At 36.3% G+C, this 16,264-nt stretch overlaps 1 protein-coding gene across 12 annotated transcripts in view; it reads right to left on the reverse strand.

The window, feature by feature from the left end:
* Positions 1-16,264, reverse strand: part of DMD (dystrophin) — a 2,170,621-nt gene that overhangs the window by 1,676,777 nt on the left and 477,580 nt on the right. For all 12 annotated transcript variants that reach the window (XM_025439443.3, XM_025439430.3, XM_025439477.3 and 9 more), the window contains 2 exons: positions 14,157-14,249; positions 12,416-12,493 (listed from right to left, as the gene is read on the reverse strand). In XM_025439443.3, coding sequence (XP_025295228.1) covers positions 12,416-12,493; positions 14,157-14,249 — 171 coding nt within the window. The remainder of the gene's footprint in view (positions 1-12,415; positions 12,494-14,156; positions 14,250-16,264) is intronic.

Genomic DNA, 16,264 nt, shown 5'->3' on the forward strand with positions numbered 1-16,264 from the left:
AGCCACCATATGCCACGTGTTAAGTGTTAAAGATGGAGACAGACTAAAAAAATGGACTGTTCTATCAAATTGCCTAAAGATTAGTGAAATAAGTTCCAGTTTCTCTGTATTTTGGATGTGTTTATGATTATAATCATTTGTCACAAGGTATTTCTTTTTAATGGAACTGTGTTTTCACTTGCTTATACACTGCCTCTTTGGCAATAAAGATTCGAAGCAGTTGAGTTTTAAAAACCCCATAATGTTGAGAAAATAGAAACAGTAAAGGAGTAAAAGAAAATCAAAACAAATATATCAAAGTAGAGGTTTCAATGCAGGTAGTTTCATTGATCATAAAATGCAGGACTCAACTTTTTGGCAAAGTAGCTCCTATAGCTCAACTAAGCAAAATTTCTTATATGGAATATTATGTACTAGAAGGTATCATTTGAGAAAATGGAAGCTGTCCTCAGTAATAATTTCACAATGTAGAAGAAAAGATGTATTCACTTTCAATACAAGATTATTCAACTTGAACTTTTATATATTATACGTCTTATATCTAGCAATACAGACTGTTGCTTTAATGAAACCAGAACCCTATACAGCCATAACTTTCTGTTTTTTAAAGATTTTATTTATTTATTGATGACAGACACACACAGAGAGCGAAGCAGAGACACAGGCAGAGGGAGAAGCAGGCTCCATGCAGGGAGCCTGATGTGGGCCTTGATCCTGGGACTCTGGGATCACACCCTGAGCCAAAGGCAAACACTCAACCACTGAGCCACCCAGGCTTCCCCATCCATAGCTTTCTAATCTTGAGTCATGTATACTAATTTCAAGGAAAAAATTGGCAGTAGCAACCCCAAAAACTTTTAAGTTACATAACTAACATTCATTTTAAGAAGAAATTTTAAATTATAATACACCTTGAAGCCATATTATTATTATCCCCAAATACCTCTAAGTGTACAAGTCATAGGTAAATGGCTACCTCAATTTTGAGTTTAATATGCAAGAAAAAATATTGTTTTACCTTAATGCAAGAAACGCACTGGCTTGGGAAGGATAACCAACTTACCTTATGAAATTATTTTAAATGATAATTAGCCTCATTTTTAAGAGTAGTACTTCCCATTGCATCTGAATATAAATTTGCAGATTACATTATATGCTTGTATACAATTTTTATATTCCATAAAAGAATATTTTGAAATAAGTACAACCATTTCTATTAGTACATGTCAGAGATGATGAAATGGAACCTAAGTCATGGGATCATCTGGCAAAAATCCTGGAGTTCGTGAGTAGTGGGGTTAAAAGGATATACTCTGGGAAACGAACTAGGGGTGGTAGAAGGGGAAGAGGGCGGGGGGTGGGAGTGAATGGGTGACGGGCACTGGGGGTTATTCTGTATGTTAGTAAATTGAACACCAATAAAAAATAAATTAAAAAAAATAAATAAATAAAATGTTGGAAACCCCCCCCCCAAAAAAAAGATATACTTCTTCTGGATCCTTAAATGAATATATATAAGGTACAGACATATTATAGTCCTATTGTGTGGACTGAAAATTTAGTGTCTAACATGAATTAACTTAAAAATTTGGAATTTACATCTTAACACTGGATTTTATGAGTAATAAATGGAAGCAGTTTATATTTAGTCAAAGATATTATATTCTGACATACTCCAAAATATGTATTATATGGCTATTTAAGTTTCTGAATACTTAAAGAACACATAAAATACTAGTTTTAAAGAACACTTTGGAAACCTCTTTATCTAAGATCATATGCCAGGAAGAGTGACTGCTATGTCATTTTTCAGATCAGTGACACTTGACAACCATTCAATCTAATTCAGTGACAATTTTCAATAATGTGATTAAGTGAATATTTGAACATAGCTGACATTTGAATTTTCAACCTAGGCTCTTAAATACTCACTTTGGATTTGTGGTTTAAATGTATAAAAATGATCTTATTTGTTTTGTACTACTTCACATTGTACATTTGAAGTCACTTGGTAAAAATTTGCCACTTTGTCATAGACAATTGATGAGAGTGACATATTGAACGTAAGTATGAGATTTGTTAACTGTGTCAGCTAATAATAAATCAGTAAAGTCCTGGTATACTGTATACCCAGGATGTATTAACAACACTACATTTTTTGTATGAATCTTTAAAATAATGATGGAGTATATTCTATGACTTCAAAGGGACATTGAGAATTATAAAATGTAAACATGGAAATCTTGGGGGCACCTGGGTGGCTCAGTCGATTAAGTGTCTGGCTCTTGGTTTCTGCTCAGATCATGATCTTAGGGTCCTGGGATCAAGCTCCTACTTATCCCTCTCTCTTTAGTTCTCCTTGCTCTCTTGCTCTCTCTCTTTCTGTCTCTCTGTCTCTGTCTTTTTCTCTCTGGAATGAATAAATAATCTTTAAAAAAACAAAACATGGAAATCTTGGGATGGAAGACAAAACAAAGTGGAATTAGCCAATTAACAGAAGACAGGTATCATGTATCCAGAGGGCAGTTTAAAATACCATAGGCAGTTAAATATCCCTACCAGACTTTTAATGGTGAAATTCCTTTAACAGTGAAAAAAATCATTCATTATTCAATTTGACATAAAATGATGAAAACTTCAAATCTCTGGTAGAGGAAACTCATTGACTGGAACTTACTTATATCTAAGGGGTAAAAAATCTATTAATAAACAAGTTTAAATGACCCATTAAATGTTTCATTTGAGAGACAATGGGATTAAAGACCTAGTCAGATGGAGACTGTCACACACAAAAGTGGAGAAGGGTAAAGGAATGGTAGAGTGGCAATATGAGAGATGTTTCCATGCTACCTGTTATCTGCTTTATCTAATTTCAACAAGGAACAATGAAATGCAAGCTGTGGCTATGTTTTATATCTTCAGCTGGTGTGTAGACAAGCTTAACCACTTGGTACAGTCAGTCTCTATTTCACAGGATTTTGTACTTTCTTTTGTTTGCTTTTTTAAACCACGGCCAACTTTATTACAAATGAGCTTTGCTCTCAGCAAATATTGTAATAAAGGTATCACTGCACTTGGAAGTACTTTATTCTCAATAAGTGGTTTTGAAAATAAATTATTGATAGCAGAAATAACTTCATGCTAAATCGGCCACTACAGAGAATGCAAATCAGAACATAAATGTGGTGTCTGAGCTCTACAGAGCTAAGCTCTGAGTGGCATTTGAATGACGAGAACAAGTGAGACGTCAGGATGGAGAAAGGAGAGGAAACTGAGGCATGGAGTCAAATTGAGTTGCTAGTTGAGAACAAGGAATGTGCTGAAACTGATCACTTATGGCAGAGGAATAGGCCAAAGTGGACAAGATCCTAAGAAGGAAGGAGAAAACAAAATGAACTTGACCTAAGATTTTCAAACTACCATAAAGTAGCCTTTCAAAAGGAAGCTTCTGGGCACCCCGGGTGGCTCAGTGGTTTAGCGGCATCTTCAGCCCAGGGCCTGATCCTGGAGACCCTGGATTGAGTCCCATATCAGGCTCCCTGCATGGAGCCTTGCTTCTCCCTCTGCCTGTGTCTCTGCTGCTCTCTCTCTCTCTCTCTCTGTATTTCTCATTAATAAATAAATAAAATCTTAAAAAAAAAAAAAAAAAGGAAGCTTCTAACACTCCTTTAACAACAGGGAAGACCAACCTTTTTCACGTGATTTTAAAAATTAGATTTTCAGGGACACCTGGGTGGCTCAGGGGTTGTCTGTCTTTGGCTCAGGGTGTGATCCAGGGTCCTGGGATCAAGTCCTGCATCGGGCTCCCTGTGAGGAGCCTGCTTCTCCCTCTGCCTGTGTCTCTGACTTTTTCTCTCTGTGTCTCTCATGAATAAATAAATAAATCTTTTTTAAAAATTAGATTTGCAGAATTGTGAAGCCTCTAATGATTTTCTGTCAGCAATTGTCAATTTCTTAAAGTCTGGAAGAACTTATCACTGGTTCCATTAGACTCAGAAGCCTTTGTGAAAGATTGGTTTTGTTTAAATTTTATGATTTCCTAACTTCTCTTGCCTATTGATTAAGGTACTTTATATTCCATTATGTTAATTCTTACAATTTGCTATTTTAAATAGAACATAATCTAATTTAACTATTTTTTTATAATCAATATAAAGTTCTGTGTAGAGTCTGTTTTCGGTTTGATTGATTGATTGATTGATTCATGAGAGACACAGAGAGAGGCAGAGACATAGGCAGAGGGCTCCCTGCGAGGAGCCAGATGCGGACTCGATCCCACGATCCCAGGATCACGACTTGAGCCAAAGGCAGAGGCTCAACCACTGATCCACCCAGGTGCCCTGTTTTTGGTTTCTATATCTCTTAAACTTGTGGTTAATATTCTGTATATATTTCATATATTTACTTTCCCTCCTACTTCTCCTGATTAAATTTATGAGATTAGACTATTTTATTATTTATATAGTGTTTCTTCTTTCTAACATTTATTTATTCATTTACCTTTTATTTTCTACTTTCCTTACAGTGTTTTCTCTTTTTGTAATATTTATGGTTGAAATCTTGAATTAATTTATCCTTTTTTTAATGAAAATAAAAGCGAATACACAAATTGAGCCTCTGAGTAAAACCTAAGCCATTTCTCATGGAATGCTTTTACCTACACAAAAGTGTGTTTGTACTCTTGATTCTTTATACAAAACATTTTAAGTTAATCAAATTCCATTTTTTAAAGTATTATTAATTTCTACTATTATATTATCACTATCAGAGTATGCACCTTAAAAGTTTTTCTTTTTATGTACGTAATGACACTTTCACTGCATCCTAATATATTATCTATATTCGTACATGGGGCAGGAATATTTTTTAATATATTTATCTTCTCCTATGCCTTTGGTAAGTTTGTGCAGAACAGAAATTAGAAATAACTCTTAGGTCCTTTTCAGGCTCCAATGTTCCCCAGAAGCATGGGAAGGGATGTGTTATCAGCTGGTTCCAAAATTAGCCAGAAACCATCTCCACTCCCTGTCAGTAAATAGAGGTGGTATGCTTTCAGAAGGGAATGGCTTCCTGGTACCTTCAGCAAAGTTGGACCCTAGCCAACACTAGGGCTCTCCGTAGAGACATTCTCAAGTCCCCATTTAACCAGAAAATAGAGGTAGTTGGAATGCTGGTTATTCTCTGTCCTTCCTCCCCACTTCTTCACCCCTTCTGTGTATTAGATGACTCATCTAGTATAAGATGATTTTATCATCTAGGATCTCTCATATTCCGGCTTTTGGTTGAGTTTAAGCAATGAGCGGCATTGGCCGGATATTGGAGGATTGGGTAGAGAGACCAAGGTATGGATTTTCTCCCAACTCACCCAGCAGGCCAAGATTTGAGAATAACTTCATATTTTAGATACGTGTGGTCAGAGTTGCTGGCTAGTGGCCCCTCTCACAAGGTCAGAGCTTGCACAGGTTTCAGGTAACAGCTCTCTCCCTTTCATCTTTTCAGGTTTAGGAATAAAGGCTATTAACGCGTGCTAGTTCCAGCATGCTTCACCATTCATTGTTAGTTCCTTTAAGTCTCCTTATTTTTCTGTATCTTTTCCCTTCATTACAGTCTCTTCAGCTTTGTCTTTGCAGGCTTTCTGTTTCATACCAGAACTGTTAATGAGACACATGGATTCATCAGAAGACAAGGGCTTTGGTGGTGAATTTATCAGTGGATACTTCAGTGGACTAAAGATGAAAGGCTTTTCCCCTGCCTATGAAAGGAACCACATAGGTTCACTGATCTCTGGCCATTCCTAAGGACAGGGAAGAACATTCCGAATAATGTCAAAGAATTTTCCAAATGCCTGTCTGAGAGCTCAGATTTGGATTTAGTGAGTTTAAATTATAAACTATTGTTTTTCCTGCAAATCCAACTTAATGGGGCAGAAGATTTATACATAATTATCACATTTTATAGACTCATCCATGCTTTGGAGTATCAATGGGAAAAATTGCTATTAAATCTATGGTTTATGCTATCCCTATGATTATGATTATGATTATTTGATGCTAAATGTGTTCTAATCTGACAGTGGCGAATTAAAGACTAATAAAAATATATTTCCGACCCTGTGGTCTGGTCCACTCCCATCATCCACACAGAACCTGCTCCCTGAGCTGCCTGGCAGAGGAACCCATCCAGAATCCCGGTAGGACAGAAAACCTCAACATGGAAAATTCTGCAATGAAAATGAAGGAATGCCTGAGAACAAGGAAAAAGGGAAAACAAGGAACAGCCACAGGGTGTGGGAAAACCAGAAGTAGCTTGTACTCTGGAAAACAAGGACAAGTTAGAAATCAAGGGAAAGACAAATCACAAGGGAAAGGCAGAAAAATCAGGAAATAATAAAGGACATGAAAAAGCCAGAAGAATGCAGCAAAGCCACAGAGCAAGGAAAAGCCAGAAGAAGAAAGCCCAAAGAGTGAGGGAAAGCAAAAAGAAAGAAAGCAGCCAGTGAACCAAAGGCTGCAGCGAAGTACCCAGCTGGGGATGGTGTACCCAGAAAGACCCGAAGAAAAACCACTAAGTGGCTGGCTCAGTGCTTCAAGAAATGTGAGGCCATAACCAATATCCATGTGAGGAGTGAGGAGATAGTAAGAGAATTCGATAAGATGGCCAGGGTGGAGGATGATGTGGAGAAAACCAGACAGAAATCGGGGGTGGTAATATGGGTGCAAAGAGGTTTACAAGATCCCTTCCACTCAAAGAGCCCAAGAGAACTGGTGGGGGGGTGGCTGCAGGGCCCAACAAAGGGGCTTTGAAGGCATTCCTTTTGCGTAGTGCCCCTGGGATGTATTTGCCAGGCCCTGTGCTTTAACCTTATGCTAATTATTTGCTTTAGCTGTCACTCTTGTTATCAGTAGTCCTTTGGCCCAACTAGAGTACTCCATCAGTAGGGGATTTTCACTCAGGTGCATTGCAAAGATGTTATAGTTCTTGGGGGGTGAGGGGAAACAGCTTATAATATCAAAAAATGTATTTCCATTAAATTTTCTTTGTGGTTTTAGTAGTATTTCTATTATGCAGTAAGTTGTATTATGTTTTATTTTATTTTTTTTGAAGATATATTTATTATGGAGAGAGAAAGCAGGGGAGAGGAGCAGACGGAGAGGAAGAGTCTTAAGCAAACTCTGAGTGCAGAGCCCAACAAGGGGCGTGATCTCACCTGAGTCCAGGACCTGGGCCAAAACCAAGAGTCAGATGCTTAACTGACTGTGCCACCCAGGTACCCTTGCATTATACATATTATATGTATAGAATATATATTATATATATTAAATATTTTATTTACTTATTCATGAGAGACATGGAGAGTGGCAGAGACATAGGCAGAGGGAGAAGCAGGCTCCATGCAGGGAGCCCCATGTGGGGGCTCAATCCCAGACCCCTGGATCAGGTCCTCAGCCAAAGGCAGACGCTCAACCACTAAGCCACCCAGGCATCCCCTTGCATTATATTTTAATTACTTATTATAACTTCCCTGAATAAAGATGGTAGTCTTTTAAAATACTTGTAAGTTTTTCATTGTTATTATTTATCAACTTTTTCTCTAATTTTAAAAGAACGTGTTTTATTAGCAGTTCAATTTATGGTACATTTTTATATTTAGTCATTGTCATCTTCTTCAGAACCAAACTCAAAGCCTAAAAATGTCTTCCCATGTTTCCCCCCCCCCGCCCGCCCCCCACACACACCCTGCTACCTCTCTGACCTCCTGCTCTGCTGTGTTTTCTCCACATTCAGTCCAGCTCACCTATTGAGTCCTATTTGCAATTTTTTTTCTCTCAAGGTCTTTTTACCCCTCTGTCCAGACCATTTTCCTATAGATAATCCCATGTCTCATTCCTCACTTCCTTCCAGGCTTTAGCCATATCACAACTTAACTGAGAGGTCTTTTCACACCTCTTATTCTTATATCTCTTATTCATTTACTTAGCTATCACTACATTCTAAATGTTTAATGTTCCCTGGTATGTGACTGCAAACTATGACATAAAGGGTTGCATTTGTTCTGATCACTGACTATAGTGTTCCTACCACCTAGAATACAACCTAACACACAGGAGGCACTCAATAAATAATGGGCTGAATGTAAATATACTAACATTATTGTTTAATGTACGATTACTCAAAATCTCCAATCAATGCCTTCTATAGTTGATTCTAATTCGAGAATCTATGATTTCTAAAAGGAAATTTGAAATAGGTTAATCTACTATTTTATTTAATATGCTATTTTGTGTATATTTTGCCCCGGGCTCATTTATTCATCTAATATAACATACCTAAGCCCATCTTTAGGGAAAACAATCCTTGAATCTTCTTGAACATTCTCTTGAACATTCTCTTGAAGATTCTCTTTGATTTAATTGTGTTTACTCTTTATGGTACTAACCAGAGACTATTAAACATGTTCCTTGGAATCTTTTCCATTTCTTTTGTACTTTCTTCTATTACAAAATAATGGAGAAGTATAAAATGATAATAAATTTACCTTTAAACATTTACATTCTGTGTCTTTTAGCCTGGGGCTAATTCAAATAAAGGTTATTTCACTCTGGTTTTCGGTTTCCACTTGAAAATGTTTTACTTGAGATTCTGTTCTTTCATACAGAGACCTCAATTTTATGCTAGTCCATATTAAGGCCCTTGCTCAGATGGGAGCATTGTGGAAATCTGCTCTTTAAGGGCTCCTTCTCACAATGGAGCCCTCATTTCAGGGTCTTCGCCTGCTAAAACAATGGGTGGTTCTCAAGGTTTTCATTTTCAGAAAGAAATATGACCATCCGAGAAAAGGTCTATAAAATGCATTAATCATATTATAATTTTGTATATTCACTTATCACATTTCATTAAGCAATTTCATGAAAAAATACAGGGTGTATTGTCAGATTGATAAATAGGCCATTGTTTGGCATTTGGGAGGTTGTAAGGTTAGTTTTACTTTACTTGTATAGGTTCCTCTATTTTTTTAGACTTTTTTAAAAAATATGAATTGAAATATAACATTGATACAGGAAAGTGTACTTGAGCATAGACCTTGAAAATTTTTCTCAGAGCAAATGCACCTGTGCCAACAAGCACCAGGTCAAAATACGCCATATTTCCAACACCTCAGAAGATTCACTCGTGCATTTTCCTGCTTCACTTCTTCTAAAACATAGCCACTCTTTTGACTTTTAAACAGATGGAACAATTTTGCCTGTTTTTGAAATTTAATTAAAAGAAATTGGGGATCCCTGGGTGGCTCATCGGTTTAGCTCCTGCCTTCGGCCCAGGGCATGATGCTGGAGACCTGGAATCGAGTCCCACGTCGGTTTCCCTTCATGGAGCCTGCTTCTCCCTCTGCCTGTGTCTCTGCCCCTTTCTCTCTCTCTCTCTTTCTCTGTCTATGTCTATCATGAATAAATTAAAAAAAGAAAAAAGAAATCATAGTAGGTATACTTTTGCATCTCACTTCTTTTGCTTAAATCTCTTTCAGGAGATTGATCCATCCCATGTCATATATGTAACTATCATTTGTTTATTTTCATTGCTTTATAATATGCTATCATGTGAATATACTATAGTCATTTCCAGTTTGGGCTACTACAGATTAAACTGCTATGAACGTTCTCTCTGTGTCTCTGTCTCTCTCCACACACACACACACACACACACACACACACACACCATTTACATCTCAGAACAAAACTGTTGGGATATAAAAATTATGCAGTTTTGCATTATATACTAAATGTGATGGTTTCAGCAGTTGTCTGAATTATATTTTCCCCTAGTTAGGAGTTCGGATTATTCCAAATTCTCACCCTCAGCATTATTAGCCCTTCTAATTTCAGCAATTTTAATCAATTTATATTGGTATCTCATTGCAGTTTTAATTTGAATTTCCCTAATTACTGCTGAAGTTGAACACTTTTTTAATACTATTCTTCAATTTTTGAACATCCTCTTTTGTGAAGTTCCTGTTCAAATTCTCTACCCATTTTTTCTGTTGGGTTCTTTTGCTCATTCTGCAAAACCTAAAACTTAAAAAAAAAAACAATAGAGGAAAATCATAGGAGAAATCTGGAATGCTCAATAGTATAAAGGTATCCATTCTTCCCAAATTGATCTATAGATTTAACTGTTGATCACATTCCAAACAGAATACATATGGTAATTAAAAAGATGATGGTAAAATAAATAGAGAAATACAATGAGTCAGTATAACCAAGAAAATACTGAACAAGAAAACAGTGGAGGAACCTAGTTCACCAGATACCAGGATGTATTGTAAAATTGCAGTAATCCACATGGTGTGGTATTTGTGCATGTATAGACAAAGAGAAAGATGGAAGTGAAAAAAAGTCCAAAAACAGAATACATTTGTATCAAGAAATTTTTATGACACACCTAGTATTAGAGAGCAATGATGAGTAACATTCTTTTTAATATGTGGTGTTGTGACAATTAGATTCCAAATGAAAAAAAAGAACCTGAATCTTAACCCATTCCTCATGCCAAATTTAATAACCAATTCCAGGTGACATATGGATCCAAATTCAAAAGGTAGAACAAAGAAGTCTATATAGATGACAACAAAATATAATATAATGGTTTTGGGCAGGCAAATATTTCTTAAATAGGACACAAAACTATAAAGTGAACATTTATAAAAATGAACTGCATCAGAATGAAGAATTATGCTTTATCAAGAGATACCACTAACTGAATAAAAATGTAATCCAGAGGTTGTAAATATGTTTGCAATGCATAAAACAAAGGATTCATATTCAGAACATAGTAACAACTCATAATTTTGATGAAGTTCAGGTTAATTTTTCTATTTTTGAATCATGCCTTTGGTTTCAGATCTAAGAAATATTTAGTTGTCCCAAAGACACAGAGATTTTCTTTTCTCTGTTTTATTGCCAGAATTTCTTCTGGTCTTATATTGAAAACTGTGAAATTAATAATTATAACATATACAGAAACCCAAAAATTCATAATCAGTAACCAGAATATGGGGAAAAAACCCTCTTATCAAACAAATCTAAGGCTACATTATTAGCCTACTATTTTAGAGGAGATCCAAACAACTTATTGTTTACCATGATGTTTTCTTGGTGGGAGGAGATCAACTACATCAAACGGGCTAACTCTAATAATTCTTTGAATTTTCTCCTGTCTTCCTTGTTTTCGTATTTTGTAATGGAATATGGGGAACTGAAAAAGACCTTCTTCACATAAATTTTAATATCTCTGAAAAAATATCTTAATTTATGTGATACTGATTTTCAAAAGAAAAGAATCTATCAGATTAATTGAGGCAAACATTTTATTGACGGTCTTATTCTGTTATTTGAAATTCTGCCTGAAAATTTGAAAATATCCAATTAATCACTTCAGAAAATAATAAAAAAGTATAATGTTTCTATAGAGCAATTTTCATAGATTAAATATGACAATAACCCTAAATTCATAAAATCAACCAAATGCTGCCCAGACTTCATTCTCATTTCCCATGTGATGCCTTCTCTGTACCAGATGAGCTGCACAACATTTGGGGACATACACGTCATGACTAGTCTATCACTGATGATGGTTATTGTAACAGTATGCAAGCAATTTATTTGAATTTATCCTTGAAAGAGAGATGTAAATGTAATTAGGACGCTACTAAGTGTCTGGTAAATGTATTGGTTGATTAGAAAGATCTAGGAAGTTTGTAAGAAAGGAGGGCTGCCTCTAATATCATGGCAGAGGGGAGGGATCCAAAGACACTCTAAGGAGACCAGCTCTCCTTTCATCTACATACTTGTTCAGGTATAACTATTGACTTTCTGAAACCATACATATATTTTTTTTCATCTAAATCAAACCTAGCAATAGAAAACAAATTTGCAGTTGAAATAGCAATTTTTCTGTGTAACTCTCATACTTGGATGTGGTGCCTAAAAGAATGTCACCTTAATTCAAACAAACTTTATCATCATCATATTTGAATGCACTTTATACATAAAAAATAATATTCAGCCTAATAAAAGCCATTTGTTGCACAGAACACTGCTCTAAGAAACTAAGATTCACCACAGGACTTAATATGTTCTCCAAATATAACTGTATCAAATAAAATCTGAAAACAACACAGAGTGCCCTATCAGGTCTGGATCATGCCCTTCCCTGCCCTCTGTGACTGCATTCATTAACTTCCTGAATCATATTAGCCACCAGCAGATGCACATGAACCAGAAAACACACTCTTAAAAATCACTACTTTGATTTACAAGAGAACCTGAGAAGCTTTCCCTGCTTTCGGGGCCAAAGCCCACACTCAGACATTAAACATGCTGTTTCATGGTATCCAGACTTTGTCCAGGTCTCCACTTACATTATTTTTCTGCAAGACGCGCAGTGCCTTGTTGACATTGTTCAGGGCATGAACTCTTGTGGATCCTTTTTCTTTTGGCTGAAAGCAAAATGAAACAATGTTTACTGCCGGGCAGAGAGGGACAATCTACAAGAAATGAAACAATTTATACATTTCACTTCTAAGTTTGAATATTTTAAATGAACATAGGCTGGGAGGCATTAATATAATACACTTAAGTGCTTTGGGTTAATTGCCCTTGTCATAGGACTTTCTTAGCATGAATCAACCACTCCTCAAGAAAAATGATAGCATTTTTTTCTTCCAAAAGAAGCTATTTTGGTTACCATCTCTTCATTCCACAGGCCAGTTGGGATTACTGCATGACCAGGAAAGAGAAAGAACATTACATAAGGACCTGTTAGTAAGGTAGATAAGTGAGGTCATTTCCACACACTTAAGGAAAGTAAAAAAGAGACTTGAGCCTAGAAAAATTATATAATGCCAAATAGGATTAAGGGAAACTATTTCTGTCAATGTTACCTTAATTGCCTTCATCACTGAAGCTCAAAATCTCAATCATCTTTGGTTCTCCAACCCTCACTCTCAATCCCCAAAATCCCACCTCATCCTATAATTTCTAAACTGACATTTGCATAGTGCCATACAATACGTGGATTAACTCATTTATCTAGTTGTGGAGTTTTAGAAATTCTACCATCATGATGTCTGCCATATTGACTTCTAAAAAGATATCTACATCTCAAGAAATTTTTTAATGCACAATAAAGTACAGGTGGTCCCTGACATGATAGTTTGAGTTAGGATTTTTCAACTTTAAAATGGTGCAAAAGTGATATGCATTCAGCAAAAATCGTCCTTCACATTTTGAATTTGGATCTTTTCTTGGGCTAGCAATATCCAGTATTATACTCTGGTGACACTGGGCAGAGGCAGTGAGCCACAGCTACAAGCCAGCCATGTGATCATGAGGGTAAATGACCAATACGCTTACAATCATTCTGTTTTTTTTGCTTTCAGTACAATATTCAATACATTATATGAGATAGTCAACACATTGTTATAATATAGGCTTTGTGTGAGATGATTCTGCCCAACTGTAGACTAATAGAAGCATTCTAAGCTCATTTAAGGTAGGCTAGGCTAAACTAGGAAGTTCAGTAGATTAGATGTATTAAATGCATTTTCAACTTACAATAGTGTTAATGTGTAATGGATTTATAGGGATGTAACCCCATGTTAAGTCAAGGAAGATCTGTATGATTAACTGTAGGCACAATGTTGTACAGCAGACCTTTGGGAACTTACTCATCTTGCATAACCGAAACTTTATACCTGTTGACCAGCAACTCCCCATTTTCCATATTTCAAGCTAAGTGTTCTTGTCACAACAAAAAAATGAAATTAAACTTAAAAGATCGTTATGAATAAAAGCCTTATAAAAAGATATTCAATAACAAAGATACCAAACATTACAAGGGAATAATATTTATTAATTAGCATAAATTATATGACTGAAAAATTTCACCTTCTAGTTCTGTTTAGGATAGAATATGCCAAAATAAAAATAATATTGCAAGATTTTTTTGTTCAGGAATAGGTCCTGTATTGCTAGTTAAAGCGTTGATTATTAAATTATTGAATTTTTCTAGATCTAGTACAGCTATACTGGATTAGTTTCCAGTTTCTTAGTAAATCCTCCTAAGGTTAATGTGAACTTTCTTATAAATAAGTCACATACCAGTTTTTGCCCTGTCAGGCCTTCCAAAAGGTCTAGGAGGCGTCTCCCATCCTGTAGGTCACTGAAGAGGTTCTCTATGTGCTGCTTCCCAAACTGAAATATGAAATATTCCCAATTAAACAAAGCACTCTGCCAGTGATCCATTTCCATGATTATGCCTTTTAAAATTTAAAGCTGTGCTTAAGAATATTTAATGTATCTAACCCTTAATCTGCCAAGGGTGAAGGATGAAAAGAGACCCTCCAAATAAAAAACAGAAAACAATATATCATCATTAGGTCCAATCTATTTAAATTTGCTTTTTAATAACGCAAGTTGGATATCTGTAGCCAAAGCAATTTAACTTTTTGAATGTTGATTCTAGGAAGGACAGAGAAGTAAACACACAAAGAAACAAAGACCACGTACAATTTGCCCTGGGTAGGTGCTTAAAATTTAACTGTTTTATGTACTTGGCTACATATAATACCTAATCATAGAGGGTCCACCATCCTACACCCATAGAGAATGCTTTCTCTGAATATGCATTTTGGATACCATCTCAAACTGATCGATTGCATGGCTCAGATGTTAGAAAGATCTGATTTTAATTGAGTTGAAATATACTCATGATATCTTTGTGTCTATTTTTCTCAGTTCTTTGCTTGGGAATTGTACTGAGGAAGAATAGTAACCACTCCTAGCATCTAGTATTTTTGTAGCAACTACTCATGAGAAACACTTTACTAAGTGAGTGGATCTTATAATCTTTGTAATATAGTTGTGGGTTAGCATTCACATACTCATCTTACAGATAAGACAAAGAGGTTGAACATGTGGCCCTTTGTCACAAAACTAGAAAACGGTAAAACCAAAATTTTGTCCCAGAACTGTCTAAGTCCCGGTGGGCTGGTTCTTCCTAGCTTATCATTCTGCTTCCTAGGGCTTATTCTCTTCCATCTGATTATCTCTCAAATATTTTATTTCTTCTGTCATGCCCCCAAATATTTTCTTTTTCTGGTTGAAAGCCTATAATCCCTTCATATGAAATCATTCACAACTCTTTCATCACCCAGGTTCTCTGGAAAGTCCTAATTTATCAGTGACAGATACTTATTGAGCATCAATAAACCTGAGCCAGGTGCTAGAGCATACACTAGTAAATCACACAGACATACACCTAGCCCTTGTAGATCTGTGAGTCCAGCAGGAAAACAAATATTCCCAAAAGGCAATGCCACACAGAAGCAGTAAAAGGGACCCAGGAGCATTACCTTTGGGAGCTCCCATAGTATGGGGACCAGAAAATGCTTTCCCCAAAATGTTCCCCACATTAGTTTTCAGGTGTTTGGGTTAGTCTCATGCATTCCTCGATCATATGCAGATTATGCATTTCTCCCAGGGCAAGAAAAATAAAGGAGAGCCTTGGTTTCCAGGCAAAGGGCATCCCTGAAGCTTCTAAGATTGAAGACAGGATTTAGGCTCTCCCTACAACCACATAGCCATGTCTGTGACAAGTCCTGTCAATGCCTAGGTTTTTCACCTAATGAGAACACAGATTCCTGCCAAAAGGCCATCAGTCCTTTTATGGCCAGCTCTGAAAATCGAGACACATATAGGCTTTGACAAAGATAACTACAAGTTATTCTTTTGAAATTCTACTCTAATAGTTCCACTTAAAAGTCCCAGGGGAGGGACACCTGGATGGCTCAGTAGCTTAATCATCTGCCTTCAGCTCAGGTCATGATCCCAGGGTCCTGAGATTGAGCTCCACATCAGGCTCCCTGCTTAGTGAGGAGCCTGCTTCTCCCTCTGCCTCTGCTGCTCCCCCTGCTTGTGTTCTCTCTCTCACTCTCTCTCAAATAAATAGATCAAATCTTTAAAAAAATTGCAAGGGAAAAAGAAGACAACACAAAACACGAATATGTAAAAACACCTTTACTACACATAATATACGAGTAAATCTCAAAACAGCATGCCATTTTTACGAAACTTTAAGGAAAGCTTTTTACTAATAAGAAGATGAGTGCATGCTTTATAATTCTGTCAAGAATCTCATATATAACATGGAATAGCTTGGCATTTGGGGGGTTGATATTAAGGTTTCACTTTAAAATTGGTTGAAGGTC

The sequence above is a fragment of the Canis lupus genome, chromosome X (genome assembly GCF_003254725.2).
Source record: "Canis lupus dingo isolate Sandy chromosome X, ASM325472v2, whole genome shotgun sequence".
Taxonomy (NCBI): Eukaryota; Metazoa; Chordata; class Mammalia; order Carnivora; family Canidae; genus Canis; species Canis lupus.